The sequence below is a fragment of the Pectinophora gossypiella genome, chromosome 1 (genome assembly GCF_024362695.1).
Source record: "Pectinophora gossypiella chromosome 1, ilPecGoss1.1, whole genome shotgun sequence".
NCBI classification, from domain to species: domain Eukaryota; kingdom Metazoa; phylum Arthropoda; class Insecta; order Lepidoptera; family Gelechiidae; genus Pectinophora; species Pectinophora gossypiella.
The window spans coordinates 6,319,277-6,343,358 of NC_065404.1; the positions used below are offsets into that span (position 1 = coordinate 6,319,277).

The 24,082-nt window shown below is 37.1% G+C and overlaps 1 protein-coding gene across 1 annotated transcript in view; it reads right to left on the reverse strand.

Moving 5' to 3' along the window:
• The window catches only part of LOC126367875 (whirlin), a 98,292-nt gene that overhangs the window by 64,257 nt on the left and 9,953 nt on the right, over positions 1–24,082 (reverse strand). The window contains exons 2-4 of the mRNA XM_050011656.1: positions 6,198–6,367; positions 5,294–5,513; positions 4,769–4,989 (exon numbers count right to left, since the gene is read on the reverse strand). Of these exons, the coding sequence (XP_049867613.1) occupies positions 4,769–4,989; positions 5,294–5,513; positions 6,198–6,347 (591 nt within the window). The 5' untranslated portion in view covers positions 6,348–6,367. The remainder of the gene's footprint in view (positions 1–4,768; positions 4,990–5,293; positions 5,514–6,197; positions 6,368–24,082) is intronic.

Consider the following 24,082-nt stretch of genomic DNA (forward strand, 5'->3'; position numbering starts at 1 on the left):
GACCGGGTGTTGTAAACATACATCAAAGAATTAAAGCACATAATAACGGGTTCTTAACCGCGTAAACTTAAAACAATGTATACATCAAAGATTTGATACAGGTATATTTGGAAGAAATTTTCAGACAACTTACGGTGTTTTTTATTTGCCAAGAATATACCGTTGTTGTAGGTGTTACTTCGGTATTAGCAAAATTGAAGCATCTTTATCGGAATATGATAAAGTAGTGATTTTTTTTTTTTACATAACTACTTGGATGGAAAGTAGAGTGGTAGAGTAATAGAAGAAAGAGGCCCTAACGCGCCACCGCAGATTATCATCGGACCGTCAGTGCGTTGCATTTAGGACACTTACATTTATTATTATTTTTATGATATTGCTTTGTTTTTCTTTTTTTTTTGTTAATGACTTTTGATCTTGGTTTTCTTTTGTTTTTTTTTGTGTATTGATTTCCGTGTGGATTCTGTCCTGTGTTGAATGTAATGTACTATTTGTCTATGTCTGTAGTGCCCGGGAGTAATAGATGTTTCTTGCTTTCTTTCTTTCTTTCATTTTGTATGGGAATCGCTGTCGCCAGTTCAACACCACTCTTTTACAAATACATAACTCCTGCAAACGTATAACTACGATGGCTCTACTGCTTCTCAAATTCCACAGCCACTTTACCCGCAATGTATATTTCATTTTTTGATAAATAATTCATTATCATTTATTCGCAATAAAAATGGTATTACAGTTTGCAGTCAGTTGGCAGTTAATAGCCGATCGTACTAAGGTATTAGCTTTCCAATAAAAAGGAGGGATTTCCATGCACGATAGTCGATATTAGATTTTTTGCCCGGCAGGTTATAATGCACAAGACGACCTTTTAATATACTTAAGTACTATCGCGGAGCTCCGTACGTCGTAAAGTTCGCGGAGGAGTAGAGCGCAAAGTTGAAGTATGAACTATTTGCTCATACTTGTATAGCGCGCGTCTCGCGTTCACTTGGCCCTTCCAACCTATTTTTTCTATTCCGTGGTATACAAGTACGTAGGTTATGTTCTGTTAAAAATAATATCCACTGAAATGATACCTTTGAAACAAGTTCGTAATGTTCGTATTTTCAATAACACAAGTTTAATTTCCGGTTTCGAATTTCTGATGAAAAAGTCAATTTCAATTTAGTTCGTCGTTGCCTGCTAACAATAGACCGGAATCAGAGAGAACGAATGAAAATATTTTATTCGTTTAAATTGAGTTTGTACAAAACATAAAGGAAAATTGCGGTACCTACTAACACATCCTAAGAGTGTTTTTACGGACAAAGAGTCTACAAAGGACAGTCTCACAAAGTGATTTCGACAATGTCCCCATCGAGAATCGAACCCGGACCTCCAGATCGTGAGCCTAACGCTCTAACCACTACACCGCGTAGGCTGTTACGGGATATATTGGGCACAAACTTCTTCTCATCTCCGTAGGGTTGTAAAGGCATCTGTAGCCCAATTCCGGGCTTGTAGCCAACTCAGTTGTCAGTTTTCAAGCCACCATGTGCCACGACAGTTTCTGAATTTTAACAACCATTGACAAACACACATATGACTAACACGATACCTTAGTTTTTATAGATTTTCCAAACATTTTTGATGACAAATATGTTTCAAAAATGTGTAGTTTTAGACACAATATTACTTCATATTTAGTTATTTATGAAGTAGTTTTATTTATTTTTTACGTGACTTATTGTAGATTTGTCGCAGATGGCATTAACTACTTAGACGGACAAATGGGGAGCGCTGAGAGCTCTCACCCAGTACAAAATTTAAGACAAAAGGCCTGAAGGTGCGCAGTTGGGCGCGAGCTTTGTCTAAAAAAGTTGAAGTTTGTACTTCCAAATTAAAGTAACAATTAATACCTGACTGCACCATACTCTCTTCGGCTGACTGAGGGAAAGCCTGTGCCTCGCAGTCGGGCGTACCTATATAGACTATTTATATCATACCTGACTCCCCAGACATTTTCATGATCTACCTTTGTTTACTTCCACTTATTCTACAGATCATAGTATACTAACAGCCGAGCTTAATTCTCGATTCTTAAAACAATGACCAACTAAGCAATATAGGTTTCAGAACAATTAACAAGTCGCTTTTTTACGAGTAGTCATTTGAGAGTGAAAGTCGATATTCTGAATAGACATAATACACAAACTGCGGACGAAATAATACTATTCGACTGTCTGTGGTCCTAAAAACTGCAACACTTTTATTTTATGACACATAGGAACCTGAACTTATTCTTTGAAATTTACATACTTAACCTACTTTTCAAACTTAAAAAAGTAAGGCTTTTAAAAATACAAAATGAAAACACAAAACTATTCGTTAGAATAAAATAACAGCAGGGTTCTGTTCAACAAAGTACTAACGTATTTAAACTTCGAAGGAAAGTAGTAAATACTGTGATGTGTACAACTGGCTATCAAGATATACGTATTTAATTTTGTACATATGTACGTATGCCCCTCTACCTTTTGATAACTACGAAGAAGAACAATATTTTTGAAAAGTTGTGCATTCAACAAGTTGTGCAGCTAATCAGTCAGGGCACCAGGGGACTGACAGCTCTCTACTTCGAAGTTCGTGGCTCCACATGATTACCAACTTCCTCGTCGATGTTAACCACTACCAATCAATTTGATAACATCGGTAAACCCTACCAATTTAGTTTCGCCATAGAACTCTGTCTCTATTAACTCTTTCGGTTCACGTAAGTACGTGTAATGTTTGTTGCTTGTTTCCATGCAAGAATCGAAATATTAATTTGTTTCATCTAAATCGCAAAACGCTGAGCTGTTTTTAATAGAATTCAGACCTGGTACAGTGTAGACTCGGTAATATTCAGGATATCATTACAAATGAATCGAATAATCAGTGGCTTCCATTAATCAAACGAAAAACAAATATTATTTAAAAATAAATAACTTATATATCATCTGTAGCACAATCTATTATCGCGATAACGCGCAGCAACGACTCATGAATCATTTATAAAATCTGAAAACACAATTTTGTTTTCGAATTTTAACGACGTTCTAACTTCATTCGTCTCCGTTTAGAAACTGTCGCCTCAACATTTTCAAAGTTAATTGCCCTAATTAAAGTTTATTTATAGGGATCGGCTTTCCAGAGGTCGTGACTTTGCGGTTGACGCCGCGTAATCAATACAACCTACATTTCATGAAAATATATGTAAGTAAGTACTTATAAACTAGGCAGCGCACTAACCTCATGATCCTCTGTGGAATCCAACTTGAACCCGGAACTAGGCACACCTCCTCACTGAACTTCACTACACTACAGCACATCACGCACTATTATACTACCGTCTAAGCCCTCATGGCGTCTAACCCTGTACACCAAGTGTTAAATTATATGCAAATTCTAAATATCAAATGAAAGGATACGCGGCTTAGCTGAAATGAACAAATGTCACCGAAAGCACAATTTTCCAGTGTCGTCTCCAGAAACTCGATTTCACACGAAATAAGCAACCATATGCCCGATAAATTCACATACGACGGCTGTAAATTGAGAAATATTTGCTTCGTCGACGGAAAAAGTCATATAAATTCAAACGCGACAGTATATTTAAGTCGGAAATTTAAAAAAATATATATTTGATGAGAAATATTGATAATTTAAAGCACGCGGCGAATACCAGCAACCCCTGCCATCGACTGACGATGACGCTCACGTCCACCGCTGACCATGGCCTGACGGGCTTGGTATGGACACGCCCACAAGTTTCAATGGGACTGACACTCACATACTATGTTTCGCTTTCACATTATGAGCTTCAAGAAACACATTTTCAAATTAAATACATTTCCGACTGTCATTCACAAAGTTTCTTAAGAGAATGTTACCCATTTGGATTAATTTGAACCCTTGTTTGATTAGCATGGGTCATGTCCATCTTGTAGCTTCCTAAACGGCTGCGGCTGTGGTTATGAATAAAGCAGTGTTATCGACTGGCGCGGCCTCACCCCAGAATTATTTACACGTATGGCACTGCCCGCGCCCCCGTCACAATGGACACACATCGAGCTATTTTTAAAACAGTACGAGGCAAACATAATGTCGAGTTCACCCAGTGTCATCCTTGACGGTTTTATTATCGATTTCCACAATATAATGCGGAGTGTCGGCGGCATTACCCTGCTTCTGTTTCTTATTGACTGTGTAAAGGTATGAGTGGCACGTGACACATTTTCTCACAATCATGAGCTCACGTGTTCTCCCGCGGGGTTGCGGTGAAAGAAACCGTAACGAAGTAGAAACCAGAATGGATCGGCGAGACGTGAGGGAAACTTGGTACTGAAGAGATTCCGGCTCGTGGGAGTGTCGTGAGCAATATCGATGGCACATGTGTAGTGTCAAACAAACCCCTAGGGAAGTTTTTTAGGAACGTAGGTTTAGGGAAACTTATAACGTTTTTTTAAGCTTTAAATTTAATTATTAAAGTTCCCACTGAAAGGCACATCAGGAGCATAACTCACAACGGTTTGCAACAGAGGACGAATAAAGACAATCAAATACGCCGCTGAAAAGACCTACCTCACCAGGAGACTATAAAATACAAGAGTCATCAGAATGCGTGAATCTTACATAGTCCACGGGCCAGGGGGTGATTAGAGACAATAATAAATAAGCCGCTGAAAAGACCTACCTCACTTTTCGTCTACCAGGGTAGCATAAAAATCATCAGAACTTAGCGTCTTACATGATGCGTGGTGCTGCTGGGACTGCTGGCTGGGGAGTGCCTCCTCGCGGGTAGGGGTGCAGGCAGCGGCTGCGGGGGGTGCGAGGGGGGCAGAGCCTTGCCTAGCGCCGCCGCGCCGCCCTGCCCGAACAGCCGCAACACCTGCTCCGGAGAGATCGGCCGCTTCTTGCCGTTGCTCGCCGACAGGTGGTTCGTGCTGTTGCGTAAGCTCGTTGCTCCTGCTGGGGTAAGAAGTTCGTCAGACCTGTCTTCTGTAATGCCCCCCTGGTACTTAACTAGAAGATTATTTAGCATCCTTTTTTCCGATTAGAAAATTTTTCAGGAGTTGGAAGACTTTCATGGTCGACGAATATAGAACAAAATAAATAAAGGGGCAACCACCGAACAGATCGTCAATAATTTTAACATCTATTTAACAAGAGCCAGAAAAAGAAAAAATGAATATGTCATGTTCGGTAAAAAGGACAGCGAACTTACCATTGATATTCCTAGACTATTCAAAATCCGAGGTAAACCTTCACATACCTGCGCTATTAGCAATAGTGGAAGAACCTAGATATGGCGCCCGGGAGAGCTTCCCGGAGTACTGGTGATGCTGCGAGTAGGAGGCGTGGTGCCCGTGGGACGAGGCGGGCCGCTCCACGATGGTGTAGGAGGTGCCGGGCGGCGAGTAGTACACGCCGCCCCGCGCCCGCGCACGCGCATCCTCCGCCTCGTAGCTCGGCTGCCGACTGTCCTGCAACCACTGGGAGATCAGGCGACACGTATTAGAATCTAATCAATAAGTAAGAATAAAGCTGTCTATCAGGGAAACATAGATATAGAAATAAAAAAAAGAAATAAAGAGCACGTAATATGATGACGATGATGTGTTCTTTATTCCTTTTTTTTTGTTTTTGTTTCTATGCGTGTGAATAGTGTAATAAATCATACTACAAGCACTATAGTATTATTTATAAGTAGTATTGTATTATTTTATGGAATCTGGAAACTTATCTACGTGAGCCAGCCCTAGCTATGGAAGATTGCTAGTACCAGATTAGCGACATTCATAGTAGTAGTAAATAGTGCAACTACAAATTAACATTAAGTACGATTTATATCCAATAAGACATCTTTTGGTATTGGAGTACTGAGCTGAACCTTCTTCTTCTTCTTTGCGAGTCGATGGCGACCGATATTAAATGTTTGCTGACCAGTAATTAGCCAGGCTTACGGCATTGTCAGTGGCTTCGTGAAGTTCTTTAATAGTGCAGATGTTAGGGCATTTAGGACAGCATAAAAGGTGAGCCATAGTTTGTGGTGATACTCCACACTCGCACTCGCTGAATCTTATAGCGCCGCCATCCCCTGCGCGTACGTCGGAGGTCAGCGAGCGATATACCTACAGCAGTATGTTGCGGATCAGAGTTAACAGCCAAGTAGTTACCTGCTGCGATCGCGAGTGTCGGGCCAGGTGGTGCGCGGGCGGGTGCTGCGGCGTGGCGGAGCGCCATCCATAGCCCTGCGCGTACGGCGGCGGCCAACGCGTGCCAAACTCCGCCAGCTCCGAGCCCTCGCCCGCCTCCCCCGACCTCATGCCGGGGGTCACCCTGCGCTCTGAAACAATACACAACACGTTTTTAGTTACTTAGTAAAAAGTCGTGAAAAAACGCAGGATGAACGTATTCTTTGCAGTGACTTTTTGTAAATTTTCCTCGGATGACTGTGGGCTCTTACATTGTGGGATGCAGCTTAGACGAAATCATCAATCAAAACATGCTCCACTGTTGTCAAACGCGCATCACTTCAAAAAGTAGCAGTGTTTATAATTCACGTCAAGAACATAAACATTGGACGCTTATAAATAATTAAAAAACGATCATGGTATCTACACATATACAAAAAAATAAGGAAACTCTTCCTCATTTAAAAGAAAAATCCCCTTAATGGGTTTTTACGCACGATTCGCCACTTTATTACCTTGCATAATCTGAGCAGTGGTTCATTAATTCAATCTACAAAACGCTGGAAAGTTGGCACGGATTCTTTAGAAGTAATAAGAAGTAGCTCAATGCAGCTAATTCGTTGTTTAAGAAGCTCAAGCAATTTAGCTGGAGCCACCTGGGTGCACCGATTTATGGGAGCGTTCCGGCGAGACACTAGGGCAAACAGCCGTAACAGTGTTTATATTAGACGCATACTGTATTCAGTAGCTTGAGTTTGAGCGAGCTTTACGATATTCCATGACTCGTCCATAATTCTAGATTAAGAGTGGTATTTAATAAACTAATCTCAGCTGAGACTGCCCTCAAGGTCATGCTCAAGTCTCTGTTTTTATATGAAAACTGTCACAATGACATGATCTTGAGGGCAGTCTCGAAGCTGAGATTAGTTTATTAATACCACCCTACGTAACTTAATGTTTTACTACGCTTCGAATGTGCTTCTGCCTAGCGGCTTACTACGGAAAATGAACGTAATAGGTAGATTACTTATATTCAATTCAATTCAATTTCATTTATTCCGTAAACAATATACATTGTGTTGGAATGTCTTACAAAATTAATAATATTGAAGCGTGCATATCATAATTTGGTCAGCCTTCACTGTCATAAAAAATATACTTTTTTCATAACGTCCAGCCAGAAATAACCTCCCGAAATAAAGCAACGGAGGACAGCAAAATGTTATGGCCTGAGTATATGGTAAATGATAAACTTTTTGTGTCCTTATATATCTTAGAGTATTTCATCCGGTTTCGCCAATTTATAGTTTCCTCAAAAGCAACGCTTAGCGATATCCTCCCAAATATGCAACTTCCGACTACAAATTATAATCAGCTGTTAAAATCTATAATATAATATGTATAAGGCCCAACCAAATACTTACTTATGTATTTTTTTATCTAAGTAATTCATTTGGTTTCGCGTAATTCGTTTGGCAATAATAACCCTGACACCAGGGTTGATGAGGTTGGTAATTCACTACACAACACACAGATAGAAGAAGAGATTTGGTTTCGCGAATAATAGCTTAGCTTTCTAATTGTACAGCGATTTACTGAAACTAGAGGAAAACTAATGACGTCATGTAAAAACGACTACTCAAGCAAAAAACTGGATTGAACGTTGGTTAGAAGTCTCGAAGTCGATGCGCATCTTCATTATAAGTTGGGAATACTATCTCGCGACATTTGGCCAAAGGCTCACGTACTTCTACTGCTCTAATGACTTGCTCAAGTTATACGGAGTTGGTATACGTACAATGTGGGGAATATTATATAAACGACGGAAGGGGTACCGTTTTACTACACTATCTGAATTGCGAGTGGAAATAGACGCGCTTTGACTGAAAATTGGTTAAAGTTTTATTATAGATGTGCATAGTCGATCGCATTGATTGCGACGAGAATTAGATATTCATACAAACCAAGCTCCATTCTCTTTTATTTCAGGACGTGACTTATTCTAGGTTTACCTAGACATCACTACACTATTTAGCGGATCCACAGTAGCCAGAGCAGTAGATACACGTGATATAAAGACATTGCATATTCAATGTTAAGAAACAAATTCATAAATTACTTATACAAAAGCTTGCAATACTTAATTACTTGAATTAAGTCACTTAAGAGTTTTCTCTTTGTGTCGAAATAAATGCTAATGAGTACGATGAGAGCTCTTGCAAGTTAATAATACACCTACATAAACATGCCTCCCGTCATCAATTGTAATTTGCTATTTTGTCCACAGATTCATGCTCTACCAAGAATTTCAACCTCTTTTGGTGTTGACCCCAGAAAACTATTTTATGTGATAGTAAGTACCTCTATAACGCAAAAACGACGTCTACGAAGGGAGCCTGTGCCCAAAAGTGGGCAAGCCGATCTGTTTATGTAACAACAAACCTAACAATGTCTACAGTCAAATACGGAACGTGTGACTTTGAACTGGTTGGTGAACATATACCAGCATTTATAGTAGGCACCAGTATTTCGCACAGGCTTGTCACCATCAAACGATGGGTTATCGAGAGCATACTCTACGATATGGTGCATTTAGGCTGGCAGCCAAACCAGTTGACAGTTTTGAAGCCGTTCGATAGCTTTAACGTTTCTTAACGACCAGCGCCATATAGCCCTACCAGCTTCATGTGCACTCCTAAATATTACAGAAAAGCTTGATGCATAAGTACTTACAGAGCTCGTGCAGTGCGGGCCCGCTTTGCCTCTGTTGGGTTTCAAAGGACTTACTTATAGGTAAGTTAGTATTCTCCACCATTCTGAAGCAAACTCATCTAGACTAGACGACTTAGTCATAAATTTAATACTTACTAAAGTTCTATATAGCAGCGGCTCAGTCAATATTTGCAGAAAATAGAGCTATTTGCCATGTCATTACGTCCATTTGTGACCGCAACGCGAAGTACGCGTAACGAGTATTTAATTGGAAAGTGTTTCCGGCGATTTGGCCTCGTCCGGTGTCGCGGGCTCCGTCCGGCGCCGGATCCGGCCGACCCCGTACCACCCACAACAATTATAAAGTATAGCTTGTTTTGCCACCATTGGAAACTTCTTGAAAGATTTCACGCTTCACATACTACATACTCGCAAATACACGCCCGGACACGGTCACAAATAAACAGACAATTTTCATAACATAAGTTCACGAATATATCCTAATTGGGATAGTTAGAGGTCCATCTATCGCAAAATGAACTAAGTACCCACGCTTCACCGAGCTACTAACAAACTACACTACATTTTTGATACTAAGTGTGTTTTTTTAAATAATTGTAACAAGAACACATATATATAATTTCGGTAGAGCATTTTTCTCTTATTTTTTGTAAAGCTACAACCTCGTAGACTAATCGATGGGATCAACAAAAACGTGTCCTAATGAGCAATTACTGTAGCCTTATCCTTAAAAAAACATAGACGCTACTAAAATTAATTGATGAGGTAGAGATACTTATTTGCTGAAATTGGCAGTAAGTAACTAACTAGTTCACTCAAAAATGTAGCTTGGTTAGCTATTTGGGATATATTAATTGGTACTTACTAACTTTGGTACTTAACTAACGCGAGAGTGAGGAAGCCTGCCAATACCACCTCCCGGACAGTGACCAACGTTGTGACAAGTCAAAGCCGTTTAGCGCCAACGATAAACTCTCTAATCAAACTTCCAAATACCCCTTTGAGCTCTCTAGTTTATACGTCGATGCAACGTAGTTATAGCCGTTATAAGCTATCACCGATGAAAAAGGAGTAAGTACGCTAAATCTTTTGATGTTCTAAATCCCACTCGCATAAAACACATCTGACAAGGCTTTGCATCATCGCGCTTTTTACACAAGCCCCTATGGAAGCTTTCACACGCCTTTCTTCTATATTTACTATATTTCGATGTTTACGGAGTACAAGTGATTTATGTCGGGAGGTGTTTAGCGCATTGAAAGGAGTTTAAACTTGTTCTTCTTTTACCCAACTACAGTAGGTTGTACGTAGATGGTTTAAAACTGATATTGCTGGAGAATATTCCACCACCACTACATTCCGATGTGGAAGATAGTAGTCATACTTGATTTTTTGTATAAATGCAATACAAGGTTAAATTTATTGTGTCACGAATTATCTACCAATAAATTATATACCAATTAGTATCATATATCAATGTAGTTCCAGTGAAAATATAATATTCAGCAGTCTAATCTCGCTTGAACGCGTGTGTGTTAAACTAGTTTACAGTCTCTGGAGCATATGAACAAAGTATAAAAAAAAGTTCTTTACAGCACCTAGAGGTACATAAATAAGTTGGTGCACATGCAAATGAATTTACGTTCCAATTAACCCCCGCAGTGGCGCTCGCGGCTCGTTATATAATAAATTGTTAAAGTAAATACTGTTTCATTGAATTCTCGCAGAGCAGTTGATCAAAATTGGCACAATGGCGGCGCAAAGAAATTGCCATGCCAACCCTTCTCTTCAAATTATGGACGTTTCGCGAAACGGAATTGACGTCGAGTGCTCCTACAAATGGGGCAATACCGTTTGATGAAAACCATATAGAAAGTTATGAAATTGAGGGCCTTTAGTACCGTTACACAAATTTCCTTATAACCATCTGCCATGCCATTTTCTTGGCGAATATAATAATACTTTCCTGCCCATCTACGTTTGTTTAAATTCACATACTTATGCGTTTATTTTAAGTGGGATAGTATTTTATAATTCTGTAAAATTACTGAAATTATTAACATAAACTAAGATTAGAACCAAAAAGGTGAAGACGATAATACCTATATAGAACACAACGGAACGTAGACTTCAGAAACCCCTCGAGGAATTTACAATAGGTAAGTCGATGCACGAATTTCGGCTTCGTGGATACAACCGGAGGCTTGTTCGTGTACGTGTTATAAATATTGATCGTGTAGTGGGGACTTGGCCGGCAATAACTCGGCTGTACAGAGGACGAATGGGGAGCACGTCGAGCGATGACTGGCCACGTGACTTGTCAACACTGCACTGCAGGTTAATTCAATAGGTACCTACTGATGAAATATGAAATGGAGCAAATGAACTGTTGAATATATTATGATTTTACAAATGCATTTTCTATCTTTGTTTAAAATACAGGGCCGCGATTGGCAAAACAAAGTAATTGGAAGGCAAGTTTCAAATAAGTCAAAATCCAAAATGAGATTGATTTTTATCACTTTAGATTGGCACACTGACACTTATCTAAAGATCGTGGGGTGCTCGAAATACTCCTAGCTAGCTATACTCCAAGGCTGTCTTAATGTCATCCCTTACAGGGTGGACATGTCATAAACATTGATGTTATATTCGGACTTTATAAAAAAAGCCTGTAGTGGAACAGCGTGGTGGAGTGTGCTCCATACCCCCTCCGGTTGATTGAGGTGAGGCCTGTGCCCAGCAGTTGGACGTAAACAGGCTGTTTATGTATGTAAGTAAATAAAGTTCGGCAATAAAGCTAATATCAAAGCAAAATAATTACTAATCATGATGGCTTAATAATGATTGAACACTGCAGGTAATTTTGAATTTCGTTATGAGTTCTCAAATGACAAAATGTTGCGTTTTAAAAGTCACAATCAGAATCATTTATTCAATGCAATTATTATGAATAAATACAATACAATACAAATACACTTTATTGCACCAAAATAAAAAGAAATAATTACAAAAATACTCTTAACTAAGTAAATGGCAAATGGCGGCCTTATCGCTTAAAGCGATTTCTTCCAGACAACCATAAAGGTGAGGGGGAAAAATGTAAAAAAAAATAAAGATTGCGGGTACAAACTATAAGTACAACTTACCAATAAATACATGCAAATAAATATATAATAAACTTGTTGAAGGACAATTTAACATTTACGTCATTTCGCAAGGTGATATGGCTGAGGAGAACAACAACAACAACACATCTTTTAAATTAACGTAGGTGTATACTGCAAGTTATTTAATAATTAGAGCAACAAGTTAAATCCAAGACGTTACAAAATAGAACTCCACAATCTCAAATAAGTCCTGTAAAATTCCAACAGTTCTGAAATAGATTGTTGAAATGTGACGTCATACGAAGCTCAATCATCAAAAAAACGCATTCTTTTTTTGTAAAAATAAAATATTTAAAAATGATATTAATAAAAAAAAGCATTAAATCCACCATAGGCTTTGTCAAAAAGGAACTAAAAACAAGAATAAACCATAAATCCACAAAAGTTTCGTCAAAATACAAACCGAAATCAGCAACAAGCTTCATCATTATTTGAATAGCCCGCCCCGGATCATTTCTGGCTCAAACGTACCCATCAAAAAAACTATTATTATTATTATTTTAGTAAAAAAACTATTGGATACTTATAGATAAACTACCATATCCGACATATTTCATATTTTATTGTTACAACTGTCAAGTACCCAATTGTACGTACTTAACTATCCTATTACGACATCTTGTATCTACCTGATGACAGGCTCCGACAGTTATATTGATTGTCTAATCGGATCTTGTATCTTAGCAACAATACATCGCCGAACGTCACGGACACGTCATTTGCACGTCACTCAATGATGGAGAGCTTGTCTTGATGAATACTCACGTGCCCTGTCAATACTGCACTGCAGGCTGTATTCACGTAATACCAAAAGAGCTTTAGTTTTGCATCGAAATATGACACGGCTTAACGTATGCCTGGTGCATCCTATAAAGTATAAAGTGCTGCAGTTTGAACATATCGCAGTTTCAATTGTAGTTTCAACAGCTGTATGGGTATAAACTTTAAAATATATAACGTTTTCCTAGATATTAGACACCTTCCGAAAAACATTAAGGAGTATACGGATCAGAGAAGATATTCGACAACGTATGTTACAGATTAGAACGTTCATCCGACTAGCATTTCTTTCTAACAAGCAACAGCAAAATCCTCGCAAATAGATATAAAAGTTTATTACAGAAAATATATAAGTATGTAGATATTTTTCCCCTGTAGAATAGCTAGAATAAACAAAAAAATATTCTAATTTCATTCAACTCTCATCGTAACGCACAACTCATCGTTTGCCGAGTGTTTCACTTGGTTCAGATAATCCTACTTTCACTACATCTGAATGAAATTGGCTCAACAATTCCAATTTGTCGGTGATAATTCAGTCGGACAAGAGTAATTCATCTCGAACTCGCCTGCTGGCTTCCTGCCAACCATCCCCGAGTCCCTCGCATTCCAATTTTATCACTATAAAACAGCCTTTATCGAAGACAGTATTACGAACACATTTCAAGTTTTCAGAAGCAAGTACTGGCTGAACCACTGATAGTACGATACGATAGAATTGAATTTAGTGATATAATCTCGTAAGTGAACTCAAATGTATTGTGGTTCATTTTAGAACGAATCGTCTGTTATATGTAGTATATAAAATATTTTGTGTCTGTAAAATATCAAAACGCAAACCTAACTTTCATAATGAATATTAAATACAAGCGAATGTAAAATCCTTTGATAGCATGTTCATATTAAAGCTATGAATACCTGTATTCTATGTAAACGCCTCACTCGAGCGGAGTCTGAAATTGTAAATCCTCTCTACAATTGACCAAAATTGCTTTGCAAAAGTCAGGCGCGGCCACAATGACTGCAAACGGTAGTACTTCTCCGCAACACTCGGGTTTATCGCTGCAGAGAACATTTCTAACACTTGCAAGCTATGAACTGACTAAATCAGACAGAAGTTATGTTCAAAACAATGTACTTGCTTACTCTACTGTGAAAACAGTGCTCCTTGCAACGATAAATCAAAGGTTGATGAAATAGTATAGCGTAAAGATAGGATCACATATTTAAAGTATTAATTGAAAGTTTTGGAGTGGAATCCTGCTGAACTTTCAGTTTTTCCCTTGTTAGCTTGACCGTGATTTTTTGAGTTTTTTGGATATAATAAGGCAATTGGCTATTTTTATATCAAACCTACATCTAATTTTCATACTTATTTCTTTCCGCATCTCCTTCTCAAACCTGTAAAGCTTCCAGGTGTACTAAACTCTATGATGCAAAGACAAAATGTTAAAACATTTTAAGGAGCGGATACCATCTCTCATTTTGATTAGAGGCTCATAATACATTATTCCAACCATTGTATAGGTAACTATTATGTATGTAAAGTTTACAGCGACGTAGAGATAAGCAGCAGTGAATGTCATCCGATGTAAATCTATTATAAATGACGTCATAGGAAAAGCTTCTGAACTAGAAGGACTTTCAATATACTTAAGACCTATTATTCAAACCGAATACAAATCCAAAGGTACAAATCACAATAATAAACTCAATTTACGTTCATCCACTCCATCCTACTCTCTGAATCTATCTTAGCACTTCTAACCCAATTGAAACTCGCAAAAGTTTTCAAAATTTTGCAGAGCGAATTTTAGTCAGAAACAGGTCAAGATCTAATTCAGCTTCGATTCCGAACATTCCCAAATCGTCTGGGGTGGTTTATTGAGTTGGTTATTTGTGTACATAATTGTTGAAAGCCACAATGAACTTCCTACTTTTGACACAATTGGTCCATAAATAAAATTTGTCAGCGATAATTCACTCGAACAAGTCTCAGCCACTGCAAACTCACTGAAGGGAAATAAAAATTGATGATATTAATTAACTAGTAAAGAAATATGTGTTTAATACTGTATCGATTCGTTGATTTTCGTCGATTTGCCCCAAACTGTCACTGTACGGTTCATAATAACGATTATAACCGTCTAGAACTTCAATAACAAGTGTGGCAGTTCATTTTCCGATAACCCCGATACTGCGTGGGTTGTGCCTCTTTTTAATTATAGATATTTTATTTACTCTAAGTACTTAAATACTTACTAGAATTTTATTTTGACCCCAGGTACCCACTTTTCAGCATGATTGCAACATAAACGGCCTCCGCAGCCCAGTGGTTGACCGTTGGACATACCATCCAGAGGTCTCGTATCCGAATCCCTTAATTTGGACTAAAATATGATTTCATGCTTCGGAGGGTACGTTGAGCAATCAGTTCCAGCTGCTATTTACTAGTCGTTACATAAGTCATGTCAGGGGTATTGGTGGCAATAGTAACCCGGCGGCGGCAATAGTAGAGGGTTGATGAGGTCGGGTATTGATCTCACAATCAAAACCCACACGAGAGAAGAAGATTATAAATAAAACACATAACCGTATTTTCTAAATTTAGCAACAAAATATATGACGCCGTAAAAGGCTCGATAAATAAAATTTGTTTCGCGTAATCGAGTAACCAAATAGAAGCTTCGAAAGAGGTCGCGTGAGCCGTCGTAAACTTTATTTGCGAAGGCTTCTTCTGTCGTGCTCGGAAAGAGCGCTTACTTAAGGCTTAATTTAATTTACCTCTAATAATACTCTCAAGTTGCTATCAGGAAGAAGAGCATGTTATTAAATTACCAGGCATGTTTTAAGTAAAGTACCATATCGCTCGTTTTAAAAGAAAATAGAATTAACATATTTCTACACGGTCTTCGCTGCGAAATACCTACTCACTGTAGCTCTACATTTAAAACGCCTACAATTGGGTAGTTTCCTACGTCAAAGATAAGTTATATAATTCTGATTATACTAAATAAAGACAGATCGAAAGCTAAAAAAAAAGTTTTTTTTTTTCTAATTTATTTATGAATTTTAATAAATAAAAATGTACTTACTTAATAATAAGTGCGACATTTTGTCACGTTTTTCTATGACGTCACAGGTTGTTTTTTCAAACAAATTCCATAGTAATTTCGTGTTTTGACGTTTGAAAAGTAACTGATATGACTAACAAGAAACTACCCTATTTGAACAACGGTATATTTGCAACGGGTCATCATTTACAGGTCATTAAACAGTGTTATAAAATAAACCCGTTCAATATTGAATCAAACCCGAATTCCAGCTAATCTATAACGTTCGGAACAAATTTCTAAACCTCTGTACGCCCTGTAGGTTATTCTACGTATTTAGAGTACCTGGAAACTCATCCACCTGGAAAGCTAACACCCACATTATACCCACGCATAATATGACGCCATTCAATTATACCTACCTAGCTTAGAAATAAATATACTGGCGGTCGCAAGTCAATATATATGTGAAAACATTATGTAAGTATGTACGTAAAAATGTATCTCTCCTTCCGAGAAACTGTGAATGGCATACTTACAATACAAGAAATAAACATAAAATTGCTATTCAAAATTCTAGATTAAGTAAATTAAATTCATCTTTTTTGGGGTTATGTATACGTTTTTACAATAAAATACCAGATAATATTTTAAATTTGTCAGAAAATAAATTTAAAGCTCAAGTGAAGCTTACTTTATGTAAAAAAGCTTATTATAAGATTAATGACTACCTAAATGATAAAAATGTCTGGTATTGAATGTGTTCCTCTAGTTATTAAATAACTTGTAATGTATATCCTCATTGGTTTTTAAAAGATGTGTTGCTGTTGCAGTTTCTTGTCATTTCTTCTCCCCAGCCATAACACCTTGCGAAATGACGTAAATTCAAAAATGTTACATTGACCTTCAACAAGTTTATCCATGATAATTACGTTGAATAAATGATTCTGATTTCTTAAAATACATTGAATCTACCTACGACAATTCACCTCATGTTCATCTAAATCTAAGATGGGTAAACGCGGCCTTATCCCTTAAAGATTAATCTAATATGGGGGCAAATGACATCTCCAAAACGATCACTTCCAGACAACAATTGGCAGAGGAGATATACAATTGTACGGACAGTTTATCCAGTGCAGTTCACTAGGCCAGAGGCTTTGAGCCTACTTATCGTTTAACCATTAATTGGGTCGTGTACTAGGTTCAAAATAAATTAAATGAGACTCTGATTAAGTACTAAATAAAGACAGATCTAAAACTAAAGAAAATCATTTTTTTCTTCTATTTAATAACTTATTTATGAATTTGAATACAAAAAAACGTAATAAGTCCGAAATTTTACCACGTTTACTTTTTCTTGACGACACAGTGTGTGACGACATTTTTTATACAAAATCCATAGTAATTTCATGTTTTGACGTTTAATAAAAGCAACTGATTTGAGTAGTTGATAACTAGCCTATTACCGTCAATTTATACATGTCTGGGCTTAATGTAATCATGAATATTGAATGAATGATGAACCCGTATGATCATAGCCTATCCTACGGATCTGCTCGAACCAGTGGCTCGGAAAACTACACCAGGCCGCAGATAACCGAATGGAAAATTTGCTCACAACATCGGTGAGACCACGTGAGCCGAATAGTTATTCAGGTGTTAAATCAAGCACATTTTCCCCTTTAAAGTATTTGTAACTAATCATAAATTGTTACTTAATCCTAGAATTTACGAGTAGTAACGCAGAAGGAATAAAAATTGGCTTACGTAAGTACGTATTTATGTCCGATTGAATGGACAGAGAGAAGATATTCTAGAGAGAGAGAACAGTTTACGTCAAAAAGCTTTATTAAATTTTTTATGTTATCAGGACTTTAATTAATTAGTACTTACTTTCGTTTATTTTAGTCTGAGAACTCTAAAAATAGTGCTTTTAAAACTTGGAAATAAATTAAGTTGATGTCAGTCAAAATTACTACCAAAGAGTTTAATATTCTATTTTGCATTATTTTACTTTAGGACTATACCAATATTTCCTAACATAGCGTCGTTCTATAGTCATAAAATTGCATCTTTTCTGTGATTTGGGTATAAAAGCAGCTAGACACGTCTCTGAGCTCCGTGTGCTATTCCGACCATGTTGGCAGTACGTGCCACGACTGCACGTGGATATTGCACCTACTTACTGAAAATGACGTAGAATTGTTTCAATTCGTATGCAGTGGTAAGTAAACTTTTAGTGTAATGAACCTTAATTAAGATTTTTTAACGATTGTTTACCGTATATTCGTATTTAGTGTTTTTTTTTTTACTAAATGTATTTAGTTGTTGTTGTTGGTTTAGTTGGTCCCGCTCTACTATTAGTTGTATCCGCTGCGACTTATTAACCCTTTCACGGACAGAGGCTATGGGCATTGATGGTTCATAATAGGTAGTATGACACCTTGGAATCGGAACGTCATTAGACGTTCTGTCCTTGAAAGTGTTAAGGGGGGGCTGTATCCCGTAATAGGATGCTGATTATATGTATGTATTTAATGAAGACAAAAAATATTTAATAAATAGAAATAATATACGTACGGTAAGGTAAAGCAAGTCCATTGATACTAGTATTTGTTTTTATATGAGTCAAATATTCACTTTTTTGTTGACAAAGGTTAGTATAAATAACTAAAATCAAAAACATATTCATATGAGGGGATGATTCAGCTCATTATTCCAAGTTAATAATATCAAGTGAAATTTTCCATCGCAAAGTATAGAATTAATAATAAGTAATTTAAAAAAAACCACAAAATTTGCGACGGAACATTCCACTTGATATTAACTCAAAAAACATATTCGTTACGGTGTCACTAACACCCTAGTACTTATAACGTTACGTATTCGAGATACAATACGTAATAGTCAATTAATTATAATAGATATGATTGGTTGGATAGGCAGAAGGACGTTTATGACGTCACAGCCTTGAGAAGCGAGGCACGCCGAAGTGGTATTGCAAAACTCTCGGGACGCGAATAAGCAAGTACATAATTGATACAGTATTGTACAAATCAATATAATACTGGAACAAATGTAGTAAAAAATACAAGAATATAATAAATATACTGTACTCTACTGGCCTTCTCTCATCAACTGAAGTTGTTTTTTATTTTGACTTAAGGGTTCTAGGTTTGCCTCAGATGGCATTAACAGCTTGACCGGACAAATGGGGAGCACTGAGGGTTCTCACTCGGTACCGTTATCGACTAATGTGAGATGCAATATTTTCTTTAAGTAAGTACATGTTTGTCACAATATAAATAATTTAAGTATATTAAATTATATTAAAAAAATGTAAATGTAATAAATAATTTTATTACCGACATTCCTGTACGTTTTCCTGTTAAAGTAATCATGACGTAGCGGATTTACATTAACTATGATATAGATTTGATTGAACGAAAATGTACTTTTTATGACATGTATTTCTATAACCTCTACTCATAATTATAATTACATTATTGAAGTTTTGACTGTCGCCTATAAAAAGAAACATCTATAGCAATACGCAATGTTCATAGAAAATAGAAATAGGTACCTATATAAGACTAGAAAAACGAGAATTCAAAGGCGTATCTATGCTTTTGAAGCATGTGAGTTCCCCATTAAACAATACCTACACATAACCACTGGCTCAGTATGAAGGTCATTTGCAATAATATTATCAATAAAACATACAATAGGACGTTACAAAAGTAAATGACTTAACAATTTCCCAAGTACCAGCTTCCTTGTATCAAAACAACGATTTGAAGACAATAAATAGAAAGGGCGGGCGTGACGTCACGGGAGCGAGGGTGGCGGGGGGGGGGGGGTGGTTCAAGGGCGGGAATGTGGGTCATTGGGGCACGGACGCGGGAACCATCGCCATACGACAGCCGCACTGGAGCCACCCAACTGATTTATAGCACCCCAATATTTGACAGAAAAGCCAAATATCACAAAAGTTTCAGACTTCATGGATACATCATTTTGCTGTCTGGAGAAACAAATGGTACTCTAATATTTTTTATGCATTTTTTTTTTTACTATTCTAATCAAAATATTGTGTTGTGCAAAGGAAAACATGTCATATTTTGTCACGATTGTCTCATAAATGCATGCATGATTTGAGAAACAAAGGACAAAGGAAACACAAAATTTTGCTAACAAATTATGTTCTGAGGATAAGTGTGGTTCTACTTACACAAATAAAATATATCGGTACTTACTGCAAAATTACTAAACAACCTACATACATCCCACTGCGTGCCCTTCCCTGAATCAGTTGGAGGGAATATAAATAAAATTTTCAAATAAAAATAAAAGTTTTATCTGCATGTAGGGTATGCGAAGCGCTCAAGTCAATCACAATAAGTTCGTTAACAAGATAGAATTGTTCGACAATAACTGACAAGTTCCATGCTCGCCGCTCACAAACTATGTTTCCTTGCGTGATAAACTTATCATGTCACAGTTTCGTAGCAAATTGACAGACACTCCCGTACGGAGTAAGCTACGCCGCCGTAGACACGACTACGACTGCTACGACTGTATTAAATAGCTACGTTATTGTTACGAGTTTATTAGTAACGTCTCCATTTCAAATCTATTAGTAAGTATAAATTATGTCTATTATATTATTTTGATAATTTTAACTATCAGTGACATATGACCTAAATAAACACGTAAATACTTCCTTTATATCTGTTACAGTTATGCTTGTAAAGATTATCAAGCCTGAAATGCTTTTTTTTTAATTGAAACTTCTGTTGACATAAAATGCTGAAATACACAGTTTTCTTTCAACTTTACATACGCGTCTCCTATTAATCCATCCTTTAGAAGTCGAATGAAACTTTGATGAAAGAGTTTCGGGTCACCTCTCAATCTTCCACCTGGACGACTTATTTACTAGATTGACATCAAAAAGAGACCTCTCTTTATTCGCCAAAAGGACGCCTTTTTAAATATATATAAAGGGTCGAAAGGCCTTTCTGTACTAACTGTCAACCCGACCATACTTAATAGATATTTACGTGAAATAAAATAAGCAAGCACCCAAGCTTTTGAGAAGATCCACATGAAGTATTGGATCCAGACCCTTGATACTGGTAACCTTAGGAGGTGCTTCTCTTCTATCGTGTAGGTCGTGAGGTGGATCACCAACCTCATCAACCCTGGTCAGGGTTACTATTGAGCCGCCAAAGGCCCCTCACATGACTCATGTATCGACTACGTACTTACATCAGTAAGTAGTAAATCAAAATGTAAAATGTATGTATTTGTTGTAAATGTAAATCAGTGTTGCCCTCTGGGTACATTTTCACTGAACCCTGGCCTTTTTTGGTGAACTGCGGCACCCATATACCTTTATGTTTTCCAACTAAATATTAATGTAATGTGTGTATATTTTAATATTGTAAATGTATATGTGTGTCGTAGATTTTACCTAAATAAACTTTTTTATTATTATTATTAGTAGTAACCGGGACCAACGGCTTAACGTGCCTTCCGAAGCTTTTTAGTTTTTAGGAGGTGCTAAACGAGTGAAACATTTCGCTGGCGCATGGCGATATATAGATTCGATACTCCGTTAAACACCGTAAATATAGGTTAATAAATTTGACACACAGAGGCGTTATAGTTTACAGCATAGTGCGAAAGAAGCTCTATCAGAAAGAGGTATTGTTCTATAACAGAATATATACAGGATTATTCTGCACTTCAAATACCTCATTGAAAATACACTACTTTTAATAAATATATGACGTGTGTCACTATGATTTCTCGAAAAACTTAGAGTCTTATGTGAATAAAGTAATACTGCTTGCTGTAAGGAATCTAAACCTTCCGTATAATCCCAAGAATTCATCAAACCTTGAATCTAAATAGATTAGAAACCCTACGAACGTAAAGTATATCGATATTCCTTAGTCCAACGTCTCACGTTTTATCCTTCAAGGGTTCATCCAAGTGTAGCTCATTCGATGTAGGGTTATTAAATTTATTATTGCATTTTATTGTCATAATAGACTTAGAAATACGAGTATGAGATCGATACAATAAGAACCTTTGTAGTGAATCTTGTTCGAGAACACACCGGGAGGTCCCGATCACACTTGGGGGGTGTGATCGGGACCTCCCGGTGAGTATGGGAAAACTTCCAGATCTTGGAAAACTGCTCCGCATCAGGGAGACACCCTACAGTCTGGCGAAACTATCGCACCTGGAACTTTTCTGTTTTCACGAAACCTATTTAAATGTTGGTCAAATTCAATCGCCGGTGAAAAAAAAACCAAAATGGCGGAAAAACAAGATGGCCGCCATACAAAATTTTATCATATTTACTAGTTTTATCATATTTACTAGTTTAGGATTATCAGTGGAAACCTGTAATTAGTTTTCAACTGTTATGTTTTTTGTCTACTTTCTGTATTTTATAACTGTTGGTTTTCCTTAAATAAAAAAATAAAATAAAATAAAACAACATTTACACAGATAAAGAAATAATTACACACACATAGGCTGATATATACAGGTGTTAGTGACATCGTTACGAAGAGGATGATTCAGACCATGATTCTAATATATATATATATTTAAGAAACACTAAAATATTTATGAATTTTCCGACAGGAAAATCAACTGAATATCAACTCAGAATCATGGTCTGAATCATCCTCAAAGTTTTCGTTACGATGTCACTAACACCTGTATATATCAGCCTATGTGTGTGCAATTATTTCTTTGTTAATGCCTTTTGATAGCTAAAGTGTGTATTGAAATTATATGTTAGCAAATGATAGGTCATTAGCCAATGAATACTACTGAATTAACCCCACAGAGTAGTGAACATATACAGGGCTTATCTAGTATTATACCCACATAAATTAATACAGTTTCCTCCTGGCAGCGGTTATGGACTGAAATTAAAATCTAAAGCCGCGGTTTTAAGTAGACATTATAAATTCTCTCACATATCGGTTGGCTGTTAGCATACAAATGGTCTAATTTGATACGAAACCAGTGAACACACAAAATAGCTGCGTACCTAGTCGTTGGGGCCGCTCCCAATGTTTCGTGTACACGGATACAACATTGGAAATACTGATTTGCAAAGTCTAAACAAATAGGACGTGCTCGACTGTACACTTTACTGAACGGCTGGCCTTTTAGTACTATATTCAGTTTTAAAATTTATTATGCTGCTCTTCTTCTAACGTGTGAGTTGTAGTTGGATTGGTTTCAGACTTATTTGATCCACCAGAGACCCCTGATATAGCTGTTTTAACGACTATCTACTTAAGTAAAAAGTATCCAGAATTTCCTTACTTTTCCGACAATCAGATAGGTAATTCAGAGTCATAAATCCTAGCCCAACAATAGACAGTCGCGGACGCAGTAATTTTGACAATGTACACAACGTGTGTCGCTTTTAACCACTAGACATGAAAACTGCTTTTCAATATTGTCAAAACCACATTTCGCCAATAATGTCTGCCCGCGTCTCTCAGTCATGAGTCGGCACTGCTCTATCTAAACTCAAATACCAATCTAGCGTCCAATATTCCCTCTGTAACTTGTTCCTGGAGCACTCCTCCACAAGTACCTGCGTCGATGTATTAAGATATAACAAAGCCTTGCCACGCTGTACACTGTATTGATCGCACAATTGCATTCCCTTTGGTCCCAGAATATTATCCAAACCTTTGTCCTTTGAATAATATTATCAGAAAATTCAATTCTGTTCGTAGATAGTAAGAAAATGGGACAAAGAACATAAAAGTGCAACGAAGGAAGTAACAATTTAGTAGTGAAGTGAACTACAGAAGCGGTCTAGGTAGAGTGCCTTTTTGCCAAGTTGTGGTTGCGGGCAAGGAAGAAAATTAAATGTCACTATTTTTAAAAGACAAAATGTTTATTCTTGAAAGTAGCTTCTGACGAGCAAGAAATTCCTCGACCTCTGAAATTTTTGCTTATAATTTTCTCTTTTGAAATTTTCTTTTTATATTCCATGGTCTGCAAACGAGTCTGTCAGTCTGAGCTGAATAGATAAAGTTTTTTATGTTGAGGTCGCCATAATGAGCATATATTTAGCTTT